General features: G+C 40.9%; 1 protein-coding gene across 2 annotated transcripts in view; it reads right to left on the minus strand.

The window, feature by feature from the left end:
* PRKAR1B (protein kinase cAMP-dependent type I regulatory subunit beta) overlaps window positions 1-14,784 on the minus strand; it is a 91,699-nt gene that overhangs the window by 69,634 nt on the left and 7,281 nt on the right. For both annotated transcript variants that reach the window (XM_086853839.1, XM_086853838.1), the window contains exons 3-4: window positions 11,194-11,364; window positions 7,303-7,394 (exon numbers count right to left, since the gene is read on the minus strand). In XM_086853839.1, the coding sequence (XP_086709965.1) occupies window positions 7,303-7,394; window positions 11,194-11,364 (263 nt within the window). The remainder of the gene's footprint in view (window positions 1-7,302; window positions 7,395-11,193; window positions 11,365-14,784) is intronic.

A 14,784-nucleotide genomic window follows, 5' to 3' on the forward strand; every position in this document is an offset into this window, starting at 1 on the left:
ATTGTTTCACGAGCATGCATGAATACTATTTGCCTCGGACTATTTTTTCTAGATCTAAAAAGGATTTATGTAAATAACTTCTCTGCTTTAACTCTGTTTTTCAGAATGGGTGACATACTGCCCATATGTAAACCAGTGCTTTATGCAGAATTAAAAATAACCACCATTAGGCATGGCGCCGCCAGTATTTGTGATGAAGAATATAAACTGTCTAAGAAAACACTGAGGGTGAATCACAGCCCCCAAAAAGCTATGAACTGACAGTATTTGTTTCTTGAGATAAAAATATCCATAAATACCCAATGTGTGTGCTTTTAGTTTTGTTTAAGAGAGTAGCTTACCTACCAGGCCAAATACTGACATCACAAAACCGACAGCCTGCTGCTGCTGTCAGCCTGCTGTAAGGGATTTGATACCAAAGCAGATACAATCTCCTGATGACTGCTGAGAGCACAACTTTGCATAGCTAATTTAAAAACTGCTGCCTGCAGGCACCACAATGGTAATTAAAGACAATAATTCTTGGACAAATGAGATGGATGCACTGGAAAATAAAGTCAGTGCTAAATTCACAGCTAATCCTTCAACGGAGAATTGGATCATTTATTTTCCAAATGGCTGGACAACTCTACCTGGTTTCATTTCCATCTCTGCTGCCAGATGATTCTTGTCTCCAAAATCTGTAATTCTTTTTCTAGTTTAAGTAGTATTCCTCATTGGCAAGCTCCAGTTCAGCAAGACTGAATGTGCTTCCATTTAGAAACATGAATAGTTCCTTTGACATCCACAGCAAGTCAGTGGAACCACTCACAGTTAAACAACACACTTTTAAACACCATAAACAAGGCACAAAAGGCACAAAGAAAAGCTGCATTGCCAGGCAGTTTACCTGGAAAACATCTTGGTGTTACCCAAAGAAGAAAAGCTTTGTTTAGCGTGCCTTGGTAAATTTGAGTTTCCTCTTTTTGGTTGTTCACAACCAGAAGTCATGGGACAGGCTAACATCCAACACCACTGATGATCAGGAAAAAATCTCCCACTCAGTGAGGTTTTGCACCAGTTTCTTCACTACCAAACCTGTTACATATGCATGATATATATTGCACATTCACATCCCCTCTGTCCCCAAGCCACCACTGTGTGCTGACAATCTCCTGCAGTTCCAGCACAGGTGGGGCATTCACGCCTTTACAAACCCTCCTGGGATGCATCTGCACAGCCCTGGGATCATGCTGCATCTCCTCTCCCTTCTGCTAGCCCCAAAAAGGAGAGTGAAGGATCCCATCCAGCTCTGGGCACCAAAAAAATCCTAATGTAACTCAAGGAAGCCATGTCAAGGATCAACAAAGCCTTTCAGCCATGCCATGCCTCACTGTGCAATTTCTCATCTCTTATTCTTAATTTTCATCTCCATCTTCCCAGTGGTTTAGCTCAAGATCTTGGGCATTCTTGACAAGGCTTATTAAAGAGATATACACCCATCTATTTCCATCCTCTGGCCTTGTCCATTGACTAGTAAGGGAAATTAAGGTGCAGTTTTGCCACCATTTAGTTTGATTTGGGCCCCTGCTGCTGCCATAAGAGATCCTGCCCAGCCCGCTCCTTCCTTCCCTTTGCCAAAGCCAAATTCTGGCACAGGGTGGGAGGGAGGACCTGCTCTGACTGAAAACAACCCTGCAGGGGAGGATCACTTTTCAGAGAGCTGCTCTGGCTCACCTGGCCATGACAGCAGCAGGAACACGCAACCAAGGCTTGGCACTCACTTTGGTACCAGCTCAGAATTCAGCTTAAATCAATGGTGAAACCATACCCTGAGTTTTCTAGCTGAGGTGGAATTTTCCTTGCACTCTTCTGCACACTGTAGGCATATATGAAGCACAGGCAGAAGCTAAATCTGTGTTTGTTTTTTAACAAAAGAGTTAAGTTACAAATGCAAGGAAAACACAGGATGTGTAATGAATATGTCATAGCTGTGGCATCCTGTTTCTAAAATATCTTGCTCCTGAATGGTGCCGTCTTAGGTTTCTTCCACATATATGAGGCTTTCCAGCTGGCCTGCAGCCAGTGCTTTAATAAAACATGCTATTATGCAGAAGTGAATAAAGCTTATGGCAATAATAATGTCCTTGAAATTCGCTAATCACTAAGAAGTTTCAAGAAGATTTCAATATGAGATCAACAAGACAACAACTAAACACTAAAATACACTTGCATAGCTTTCTCATGAGAAATTATGCCTGTATTGAAAGAAACCCCAAGTCATTTCTGACCCAGATGAAAAGAGTGTTTTCTGAATTTGAAGACAATACCTTGCTGCAAAGGAGTGCAAGCACTTAAAAAAACTTTATGATGTAAAATGATTACAAATTGAAAAACAGACTGAGAAAATAGATATACTTAGAGTAAAGACAAAACAGCTAGGAGTATTAGCGGAGGGGTGACCAACAGCATAAATACATGGTGAAGATTCATGGCCAAAGTAGCACTTTTGCAGGAAAGAAACCACATATTACAGGGGTCACATCCTAAACAGGACTCAAAAATAACCCCTTGCTGTGAAAAATTAAAGAAAGAAGCCAGACATGGAGTAACTGGGGAGAGGTGAGAACAAGAAAAATGATAAATAGGCTGAGGAACCTGGTCTGCAAAGTGCCAATGTTCATCTTTACATCTTGGTCCAAACAAGCACAGATATTAAAAAATGCTCTTTATCCTCACACCTTTGTAATGCAGGGAGCACGAGTAAATGCAACACTCTGTACTGCTGAAATAAATAAAGAGTTTTCAAGTTCATTTCTTGGTAATTTTTTTGTGTTGTAATAAGAACTCAACATTTTAGTAAAAGCCTTAAATACCATTTTGTGCCTGTTGCTTTCAAAGCTGTTTCACACCATTACACTGTTCAAAGAAACCAATTTATTAATAATGCAAGTAATAAAATACAGAAAGGTATTCTGAAAGCTGTTGCCTTACAGCTGCCTGTACATTAGTAATAAATTCTTCCAAAAATTACATTAGCTAAACATTGATCTACTCTCTTTTACTCCTTGATGAACAAGTTTGACATAGCATTTACACACAGATTGGGTGAACATTTAACCCTCCCACTCCTTTTTGTGGTCAGGAGGACATTGAGTTCTGCACAGGGACTGACAGATGTGGCTCGAGACTCAGCAGAGCAGAGTGGCACTGGTGACATCCTGGAAGCAGGAGTGACACTCCTGCTGCTCTCAGCCCTGCTCTCTCCCCTACTGGTTATTTCTGCTATATTTCCTTCTCCTCCTTGGCAATCATCAGCTTTGGGCCCAACCTCCATTCCCACAGCTGCTCACCTCTGAACTTCCTCACTGCCCCCCTCTCAGTGGCTGCCCCTGTCCAGCAGGACACAACATCCTGTCAACGAAATGGTGAAAAGTTACTTGTTATTTTTATCCACTGAAGAAAAATGAATAATTTCTTCTTCTTGATTCTCCTTTACTATTCAACATCACAGCAGAGCCAAGTGGGTGTGCTTGTATTCCAGCATTACGTGATAAACAATGAAAAATCTTCATAGCTACACTGCTGGGTTAGAGGAGATTAATCAGAAGAGGTTAGGAAAAGGTCACTCAGACTGGCCTCTTGTTGCCAATTTTGACTTTATACACCATTTCACAACTAGGAGGCCTTAGAGGATGTTAATCTGCTGGATATCCAGGAGTGGGAGAGGAAACAGAACGCTGCCAAGTGATGGGTGTAATTCTATCTGTGCATAGACAGAAATCCTTCAGTGGCTGCAGAGCCTCACCAGCCTCACCCACGTGCAAAACTCCCAGGAAGCACTGACCAAAAGAAGGGGGAAGTTAATGCAAACTCTAAATCACCTTCAGAACAGGTCTGAATCTTGAGATCACACTAGAGCCAGAAGGGATAAGATCAGCAAGGAAATTCCCCTCAAGACAAACCATGCATTTCCCATCACTCAAACCAGAACAGCAGCTCCTCACAGCTAAAACCACATTCCCACTTCAGAAGAAAATGGCATTTTTCCACTGGCTTAGAGAGAACCAGGACCTTACTCCAGAGTTTAACCAAGTCCCATGAGAAAACAGTGGACTGCCACGTCACTTCGTGGAGCTGCATTGTTCTTTGCAATGTCAGCAGCTCTTGAACACTTTGGCAAAAGTTGCTGATAACTTGTTCTGCTGCTTCTGGTACTGTTGCAGTCACATTTCCCTTTCATTGCACTTTTCAGTACAATTTTACACCAGAGGCTCTGTGTGTGTAGGACATAGATGGCAGCCCCGTTTGAAGCATGGCACAGGGAAAGATGTGCTATAAAATAAGACTTGAAGAAAAGTATTTCCAACACCAGTGCAAAAAGGTGCTTGTTTACCTTAACTTCAGTGTGATTTCTCATGCAACCAACCCTTCATATGGAATATCTGACACAGAGATGATATGCTACACTCTGCCTTTATAAATAAAGGTTTAAATTTCACAGCTGCCAAGCAGCAAGTGCAACACAAGTCAGAGCAGGCTAACACAAATATCTTTTTGAAGAAAAAAATGTAAGAGTCATCCATTGTAAATGAGAAATCTCTAGTCCATCCTTCCCCCACCTGAACACCTCCTACATTTTGGTCAAACATGAAATTAGATAAAACAATGATAATACCTTCAGTGTAGAAAGCACTGAGGAAAACAAACACAAGCCTATAAACACCACCACTGCAGCACAGAAAATAAAATAACCTCACCTAGCTTTCCACAATTCCAAGAGCCCAAATGAAGTAATTTACCACTTACTTTACTGAACTGCATATTTGCATAAAGAAGATGCAGACTGGAAGGGATGGAAATGGTATGCTCTGACTTGCTGACTTCTCCACACTTGACAAATGCAACCAGACAAGGGCAAGAGCATGATGACAATTTATTCCTTCATTTCAATCTTGTCTGCAGAGCAGAATATACATCCTTCTGTGAGCTCCTTTTTCCTGGTGTCAGCAATAGCCTGCTGTGCTCATCATGAGACTCAAATGAGGCCTCTGGACTCATACCTGAGCAGGGAAATGGTCTACAACTGACCCTGCTCACTGCACAGCCCAGGAGCTCCTGAATCTTTTGACAGCAGAAGCAGAATACACCTGGCCAAGCCACAGTTTGCAAAAGCAAAGAGTCCACAATGCACCTGCAGCACACACATGGGAGCCTGTGCAGGTCTCTTCACTCCTAACACATATCCATGACAGGGCAGAGGAAAATGGGACACAAGGAACGGATAAGAGACACCATGATCATGATGTGGAATCAGCACAGTGCAAGAAAAAGCACTTGTCCTTCAGATTTTGTCTCTCACCCTATTTTGATAACTTATTACTGAAAAGTGCTTTTTTCCAGACATAAAACCTGTCCTTTCAGTGCCTGTCACATCAGTACACTGACAGTATAATGAGGATTTACAGCAGTTCTCTACAAGAATTCTCCCCTCTGGGTGAAAAAGCTAGAAGAAATGTGCAAAGTTCATCCTCTTCTAATTACTCCAGAAATCTGCATGTTAACATGGTAGCATTAAGATTGCAAAGTAATTAAACTGTGTACACATCTGCAAGAGGGAGCAAATTTTGCACTCTTGGAATGTGCTTTGACTGCAAGCATTTGAGTAGCCCCACTGAAGGACTGTGCTGCTGATGTTCTGCCAGAACTAAAACCATCAATGTAGAGAATGTTTTTTTGTCTTTTCTAACCATGGAAGCACAGAAAAGTGGGGTTGGTGAGGAGTTCCTGACCTCACTGAGCCTTATCTGCTGCAAGGCAGGACTGATGCTCGTCACTCCTGGCAGAGCACAGTCTAATCTCTCCTCAGCAGCCTCAAGTGGTGGAGACTCCACAACCCACCCAAGCAATCAGAGACTTCTTGGATCTGACTTGGCTCCCTCCCACTGCACTTTAAATTTGTTGTTCTTTACCCTCTGGCCCACAGAGCAGTTTATCACTCACACAGCATTTTTCACATGCAATTATAAACTATTATTGCATCCCTCTGCCCCAGCTTTTATTTTGCAGGCCAAGCAATCCCATTCTTCCCTCAGAAATGATGTTGGGTAGGTCTGTGATCATTCCCACCACTGCACCATGAATTTCCTCCAACTGTTCTTCCTTGAAGTGCCCAAACTGGACACTGTGCTCCAGCTGAAATCTTTCCAACACAGGGACATCTTGCATGTTCAGTTTAGCTACCCCAGTACAACATCAGTTTTTCCAAAAAATACTAATTGATGTGAGTGACTATTATTCAGACCATGAGTCACAATCAGTTCCACATAGTTTTTCAAGGAACTACTAAAACTACAAAACTGTTTTATAGTCATAAAGATGTTCTTCCTGCCTAAGGAATGCTTCTCTGCACTTGGCTGCTTTTATTGAAACTTCTGCTTTTACTAGAACATCCCTTCAACCTGTCAACATAATTCTGAATGCTACTCTTGTCTCCCAGTGTTTTAGCAGCCCTTCCCATCTTCATGTCAGCTAAAAATTCAACACTCAAAGCCTGTCCCACCGAAGCTACTAATGATAATAAGGGTGAAAAGTAGAACAACCCCTTCAATATACCTTTCCATTGGAATGATGGACCAGTGGTCCCTGCTATTTGCTATAATTCCATCAGTTTTGCACAGATTCCACACTGGTTTCACTAAAGACACACTTTCCTATTTTATTTTATTAAACCATCATAAACATTAATGTCAAAAACATTACTGGAAGTTGAGCTGTTTGGCCTCCTTTGTGCCTCCTCAGCTGTACAACTTCCTATAGGTTCTGGAAAGGCATTTTCAAGTCTTTAAAAGTCACATTGGCTGCCAGTGAACTCCTTGGTCTCCTTCAAGTGCTCATACATAATTTGTTTGTTCCAGTTTTTCCAAGAACAAAACAATTTACGTGTCATTCCCTTTTATCTCTTTACAGACATGCTTTTTCTTTCCCACTCATTCATCTCTTGACCTGTCTTCCCTGAGTTTCAGAAATAATGACAAATGCTTCTGAGACTGCTTTAGCTAATTAAGTAATCTAGAATAAAGTTTATTAGGCCCATCTGTTCTGAAAATATTGAATATGGCTGAATACAGTCTAACCTATTCTTTTCCTTTTTGCCTTGTGATTTTACCCTCTGTCATTATACCATGAGCATGTTTGAGGGTGCATCCAGTGTGACTCAAATGCATCAGTGAGAGCAGTTCTGAACCCTGAGACAAAATTTCATCTAATTTCTTGTCCTCACACCAAGCTATGGATTCCCTTGAATCATAAAGCCCCTCATACCTTCGTTCATTGTCATCAAGGTGAGCAAAGAGCACGTTCTTGGAGATGGCCTTAGCCAGAGCAGTCATAGTTTTATAGTCCTTTGGAATCACCTGTAGAGAAAAGAATGAAAGGTAATTACCCACCTGATTGTATTTCTTCACATATCCTGAAATCTACAGAAAATTCCAGTATTCAAGAAAATGGGTGCAATTTGATTTCAGGCACTGAGACAGGATTAGGCTATAATATAAAGCCACTAAGAAAGTAACAAATTGAAGTTTTGATAATGGAAGGATAAGAATTTTTGTTCTCAAAATGACACTCAGAAAGGAAATATAAGATCAGGGATGACTGGGGAGAAGAATATCCATAAAATACTATAATTAGGAGCTACTGTGTAGTCTCCTTTCAAATGGAGACAGCCTTGGACTGAGAAAGCATATTTCATATTCCTCTTCCCTCCAAACAATATCAGAAGCAACCTACTTTTAAAACTGTGGAAATAGCAACATTTCTTTAGGAAAAAGGTACAAATCTGTTGATTAAATCATATTTTTTAGCACTGGCTGTGGTATAAGGAGCCAAGCTCCTGACTGGCCCACTTGAGTCAAAATCCTGTGCCTTGGCTTGATGGCAAACAAGAAGAATTTCCATTTGAACATGAAGAGATTTTTATTAGTTAAGTGGAGAGATGACAAAAGTCTTATTGTGCATGAATTTGCTCAAAATAAAAGTTGAAATTCAGGAGTATTTCCATTTTGGTATCCATTTAGGTAAGATATCAGTAGATAATGTATCTCTCTATTTGCCAAGTATCTTCTTCTACCACTCTGAGACTCCAAGATTAAGACAAGATTAGGGAAACACAAGAAATTTGTAACAAAATTTTGACCTGTCAAAGATATACATTGTCTTTGATAATGTGATTTTCCTTTATAGTTTAATTGTAATGGGACAGAATCCAGCACAGCAGAAGTTTTAAGTGTTAAATAAACCTTACTCCAATCTGAAAATCAAAATCTGTTTGTCAGATTACTGTAATTATTGTCAATTACTGCACAATAAAGGTCTGATAAAGGGGAATTTATCAGATACATTTCTCTCACATTTTATAGGAATAGTGTATCTGTCTGTCTTAAGTTACTGCCTGTGTTGATGTGCAGGTATTTCCTTCCCTCATCCTGGACAGGCAAGGAACCACCCATCCAGCCAAAAGAAGGATGTCTCAAAGGGTGAAACTGATGTAGAACCAGTTCCAACAAAGAATCATCAAGATTTATTTCACAGGGAAAGGTTGCACTGTGAAGATCTAAAGTTAAACTGACTTCAGACCTCTCTTGTATCGACTGCTGCAGTCATCAGATTAATCAAATTAAGTGTAGAGAAGTATACATGTACAAACTGCATGTTTGTATCAAAGTGAAACCTAATCTAACTGACATAAAAGTTTAAATTTCTCAGTGTTAAATTTGGCCAATATCTTATTTTTGGTTTTTACCCTATCAGAGGAACACTGGATGGGATTGCAGGCCTGAACCCTTGCTCTATTAAGAATACACCAGCTGCTCAGCTTACTGCTGATGAGCCAAAAGGGTAAATAATCAGATCACTGAGACATTCAACTCCAGCCTTTCTGCCTGATTATGAAATAGCACTGACTAGCCTTTCCCAGTGTAAATTTACAGCAGTGAAAGTCACAAGGTTTGTCGGGGCAGGGACACAGAAAACACAGGAGAGGTTTTCTAGGTGTAACCAGGCATCTGACAAAAATCAAATGCTGGTAAGAATCACTTGGCCATTTCTTACCTCACTCTTCCAAATAATCACTGAATATTCTCTTCAAGCTGATAACCCTATTTAGAGCTAGATTCCTGTTCTGTTAGTTGTTAACTGTGTTATGTCAGATGTGTTGACAAATATTACTTTCTCTGGTTCAAGGATGAACTAACCCTCCACAGAGATCTTCCCCAGAATGAAGCCATGCCATGTGCTTGCACAATTCACAAAGCTAAATCTCTTTTGATTTTCTCTCCAGGGACATAATTCATTTCACTGCCTCTAGCACTACTCATGCTCACCCCTGCAAGGGATCCTTCAAACTGGCTTATGACCCAGATGTGTTTCTATCCAATACCTAAATTCAAGCCAGAGGTTCTTCCTGACTACTATCTAAAATTCAATCTGTTTGCAATAGTCTAACACAACCTTTGCCTTGCTTTTTACTCTTTTAAATTTGTTCCATAATTTGCCCTTTCAGTGTCTCCTTTTATTTCTGTATTCTAGAAATCTGTCACAAACACACACCCATGGGTTTCACCATGGGATACATTTGCTTATGGCAGAAGACAAAGCACTGACACAAATCCTCCCAGTGCTAGTTCTGTATTCCTTCCAGCATCTGTAGCTGCACAAGAAACTATCCCCTAAATTATTATTATTTAAGATCAGTCAGTTCCTAGGAAATTAAAATCATAACAGGGCTAGTCACAGAACACACAGAATGTGATCTGTATTGCTGCTTCTGGTTCTTGCCTACTCATGCTACTGTCAGGACTCACTGACATCACTGTTGAGAAATGAAGAAAACAAAGTTTACTTCAGGTTCCATTATAAACATAAAAGAATTACTCAGGGGGTGGGAAGGGATGTTTCTTTGATTTGCAGAAGAGTCAGATGGAACCCATAACAAGCAGAAACAAATGGGATCTCTCCATGGAAGTTTTTTAGGGGGATATTGCAAAATGCACAAAAAGAAAAGTGTTTTAAAGTGGCTTTTGAAGTATCACATAAGTTTTTTAATGGTGCAGGGCATTAAATAATAGCTTGCCCGCAGTGCTATTAAAATTTACCACACACTTGCAAATATTATTTAAGTGCCACAAGAATACTCTTACACACTTGTTTTTAGGATGAATGGCTCTCCTTATTCTTTTTTTCTTGGTACAGAAATCCCCAGAGCAGCCAGTGAACTTGTATCATAAGCAGATGACAAAAGCACATCTGACTGCAAAGGCAAAAAGCATTCTGCCAAAAAACAGTGACTGACAAAATGTATTCCCATAAAGAAAAAGCTCTTTGAGTTAAAGCTACTCCAGGCATGCACAAAAGCACATTAGTAGCATCTGTCAACCTTATGAAATACACTTTCGGCCTGGCTCCCTAAACAAACATGACATATGCTATTGTAATATCTCTCTTTTAATAATCTTTGAAAGCTTTAGCCAGTGTCAAAAAAATGCAGTTATTAAGAGATATCAAAGATATAACATAGTTAGATATTTTTGTGAAAAAGGCAGTTAAAGAGAGAGAAACCCAAATTAGAGCTCCTAGTGAGGAAATAACCTAATTTGAGATTGGCATTTCTGCAAAGACAGTGGTCACACAAAGTCACCCAAGTATGGTCAACTTCCAAAATTCAATGGGGTAAGTGGTAGCTAATCAACATGGGAAATAAGTGCTCTAGTGGCCTAGGAAACCTAAATGACTTAGATTAAAGAAATTTTGAGGCAGAACTGACTTTTGGAAACAAAAAACAAAAAGCAAAGCAAACAGGAAATGCAGCAATAGAAAAGATGTCTTCCAATAATGCGAGGTTCTGATCAAACTCAGAAAATGCTGAAGTCAGTCACTATCAATAAAATGGCTGAGAATTACTGACCCTGTTAGACAGGGACACAGATGAGCAGCACACCTCAAAAAGGAAGGAACAGCAAATGCTGAAATCCATTGATGGGGAGAGTCCCCAGTCAAGGAGACAGCAAAAGATCTTGAGTGTGAAGATGGTCAGGCCCTGCTCATGCCAGCATGAGGACACCATCCTCCAGGCTGGCCCAGGAGTCCAAACTAGGGACAAAATATCAGTCACTTGATTGTCTTGTACATCTCAGAGCCAGAGAGGTCCCACATTACCTTTCTGACATAGGAAACAGCATCTTCCTCGGTGTACACCTCTGCACTGACCCCTCCTCGCCTGCGCCGTGCCTTCACCACCGGGTTGGGAGGCGGCGGGGAAATCTCATCGTCGTGAGAATCCGACTGGGAGCTGGATTTCTGCCGAGCCAGGATCTGCTTGCATTCTTCCTGCAAGGCAAAAAGAGACAATCAAACACCTCTTACCCATGGATATAGCCAATTCTCCCTTCTTTAATGACTATCAGCAACGCTTTCACTTCTGTTTAGGTGAATGTCAGTTTGCACTGCTGACAGAAAATGGCAAATTTAATGAGAATAGCATTATCTACAATGTGTGTACAGGCATTTGACTTGTTCAACTCCTTCTTACACATCATGGCAACCAATGTATATAAAGTGCAGGCATATCTTTGCAGCTACCCTGGTTGAGAAAGCAAAACAAGCCTCTTTTGCTTACTCTCCAATATCACAGCTGTTATCTTCTCAGTTGGCCTGTACATATCGTTGTCTCTTGTGCAGACAACTTGTCAGAAGTCACACATTGATACATTAGATAGGTTTCTTCATCTTGCTCTGCTTTGCAAGCTTACTATCACCACAAACACCAAAGATACTCCCTACTCCAGAATCTCTGCCATACAACTGATTTATAATCAATGGGACTCCTCCCAAGCAAATAAGATCCAAGGTAGGTTCCAGAGGATTATAAAGGATGATGGCTGGCCTAGCACCAGCTGGCCAACAGGGAGGTTATTCTCCAAATTTCATGCTTGTGGAACAGAGAATAAAATAGGAAGGGGAATCCCTGAAGAGAGAGTAACAAGAGCAGAAAACAGTACAGAAAACCTTCAAGAAAGGAGGTCAGAGTTGCAAGACTGTCAATCCATACACTGAATTTGACTTCCAAAGGATAGAGTCAAACCAGATTACCCATAATTATAGTGTTTTCTCAGAGACCCATGTTCTATCCCTCAGCTTCCTCGGATTTGAGGGAAAGCATAAAGGAGTAAAATTCCCTTTGCATCATCCCTGTCTGTCAGTCAAAGGAACGGGGGCCTGTCTGCTCAGACCCAGCCTTCCTTCTCCCCCCCTGGCACTGCTCAGCCACAACCCTCTGCCCCTGCTGCTTCCCCAGAGCCTTCAGGGCTGCTTCATTCCAGTCTTCACCCACCTCCTTAAGGCAGGGGAGAGCTGGAGATGGGATGGGCCATCTGTTCTGTTCTCTGGCACAGGAAACAGAGGGCATGAGCAGGAGGGACACAGGCACTGCAAGGACGCAAGCTGGCTGCTGCAGCAGTAGCCCAGTGTTTGATCTGCTGTTGTCTCCTCTGTGCAGGCAGCCCCAGTGTCATGTCCAGGGCTGTACATGTAGCCATCACCCCATGACTCCCTGGAAAACCCCAGTATTTGTCAGACAACTCAGCTCAGCAGCACTGCAGGCTACCCAAAAGAAATCACAGCAACGCTGAGCTCCCTGCACACCCCATAAACCAACATTCCTCCAACAGGAGTGCCAGAACCTGGCCTCTGTCCTACAGGAAATTTCCAGTGAGAGTTTCCATTCAGAGTTAGGACAGGAGTCAGTGGAGGAGGGAGCATTTGGGAGCACCAGCACGAGTGGCAGATCACCAACATCACCAGCTGGTCTCACTGACAGAGGAAGTGACTTATCCACAGCTCATCAGGTATGGCACCAGAAAAGGGCAGTACAGAAAACTGGCACAAGCTCACAGCTTTCAAGCTTGCAAGAAAAATGGATGATTAATATATGTTTTGACATTGATGTTTACATCAAATCCAGTCATGCCACCTGTCTTTTCTGGTCTAATTCCAGTTAATTCCTGCACTATCACTGACACTGCCCTTCTCATTAACCTCTGACACCAGTTTTTGATGCACTATTGCTACCTGAAATAAATAACTGAACAGTATTTCCATGCCATGAGCCATGCTGCATGGCTCAAAGTAACAAGTCACACACTCTTGTTTTGAAGAAGGCATTACTGAAATATTTAGGGGACAAGCTCAGAGACAAAATGTAGAGGGCTGGCTAAAGATCTGAATTTTCAAGACCTTGACCTGCCTCAAAAAGTGCCAAGTTCTTTCTGAGATCAGTTGGGTTTTAAATTTGGCTTACAACCTCAAAACTCCCAGGCCACAATACAACTGACCTCAGTGCTGTAACCAAAACCAGAATTTCAGATGTATTAAATGCTTACTGAAACTTTTTAACTTCACATTCAAACAGTAGCACTAGATATGTAAAAAATGACTCAGCTAGATTTTCCTATAGTGTAAGAACTGCAAATTCTATTTCAGCATTCTCATCAACTTCTTCCTTACTCCTCTCTGTCTCTAGATTCCTTAAGTACAATCAAGCAAAATATTTCAAATACAAATGTGTGCTATATATTACAAGTATATTTAATATCTAGTGTTTAAAAACAAAAGCTGTGACAGAAGAATTTCAAACAACATTACTGACTGCCTATCTCTGACAATGTTAATGGTCTCTGATTATATTAAATGAATACAACCAAATTCTTCATGGGCTTAAATAAAAGCTAGTAAAGATCTTTCTGAAGAATAGCAGCTAAAATTTAGCTAAAAGGCAAGTACAACAAGAGGGGAATCGGCTAATTCATGGTGTGCAGCACTTACACAGTTCTTTTTATACACAGCATATTTACTCAGAGAGAAGAGTAGTAGTTTGCCACATTTGAATATAAAATACACTCTTCTCTCTTCAGTATATATTGCATAAAAACCACTTCCAAGGAATTAATAAATAATATCTCCCCTGCCCCAGCACAGATTTATACACAAAAGAAAGCTCAGTGAGATAAAATTAATACTACAAAGCATGCTCTTAAACTCAAATACTTTTAGAAGCCAAAAAGACATTAAAGGATTATAAAAGTGAGTTACGGTGTGATTCATTTTAAAAGGAAGTCTCTTCACTACAAACTCCTTTTATATAAACAGCAGGCAGTTGACTGGCTGGCTTTTCCACACGCCGCTATTTGCAGTCTGGGAAGGATCCCCATTCCTGAACTAGAGCGTGCCTTTTGGAAATAAAAGCCTTTGCTCTGTCCTGGGCTGAGCTTTCAGGGAGACGTCTTCCATATATCCTGGGGTAAAAGTGCACAAATGCAGCAAATGTTTGAAAAGAGGAATGAACTGTCTCAAGAAGAGTTCTTCAAACACCGATCTTCAGATGTGGCTTGATGTGAATCCTTGTGCAGAACTCAGTTTCAAGTAAACACATCATCATCTTTTGTTGTCATGGCAACAAGTGGTTTTTCTCTCTCTCTCTCTCTCTTTGGATGGCACTGGTAATTCATAATCATATTGCCCAATTATGTCCACCTTCAAATGAGAAAACACATGGAAGACACAACTGCAAGACAGTAACTGCCTTTGATCATTGCCTCAACTTGATAGAAGAATCAATAAATACAATTTCAGTGACCAATTTATCTTTTGAATGTCCACCTTCAGGTACAAGGAGCTGAGGTATAAACCACAGGAATTTGGCATATTGTCCTCAGCATCTTCCCCAGATAATGCTTTCATGAACTTTGAATG

This window comes from Cyanistes caeruleus, chromosome 17, assembly GCF_971803275.1.
Source record: "Cyanistes caeruleus chromosome 17, bCyaCae1.hap1.1, whole genome shotgun sequence".
NCBI classification, from domain to species: Eukaryota; Metazoa; Chordata; class Aves; order Passeriformes; family Paridae; genus Cyanistes; species Cyanistes caeruleus.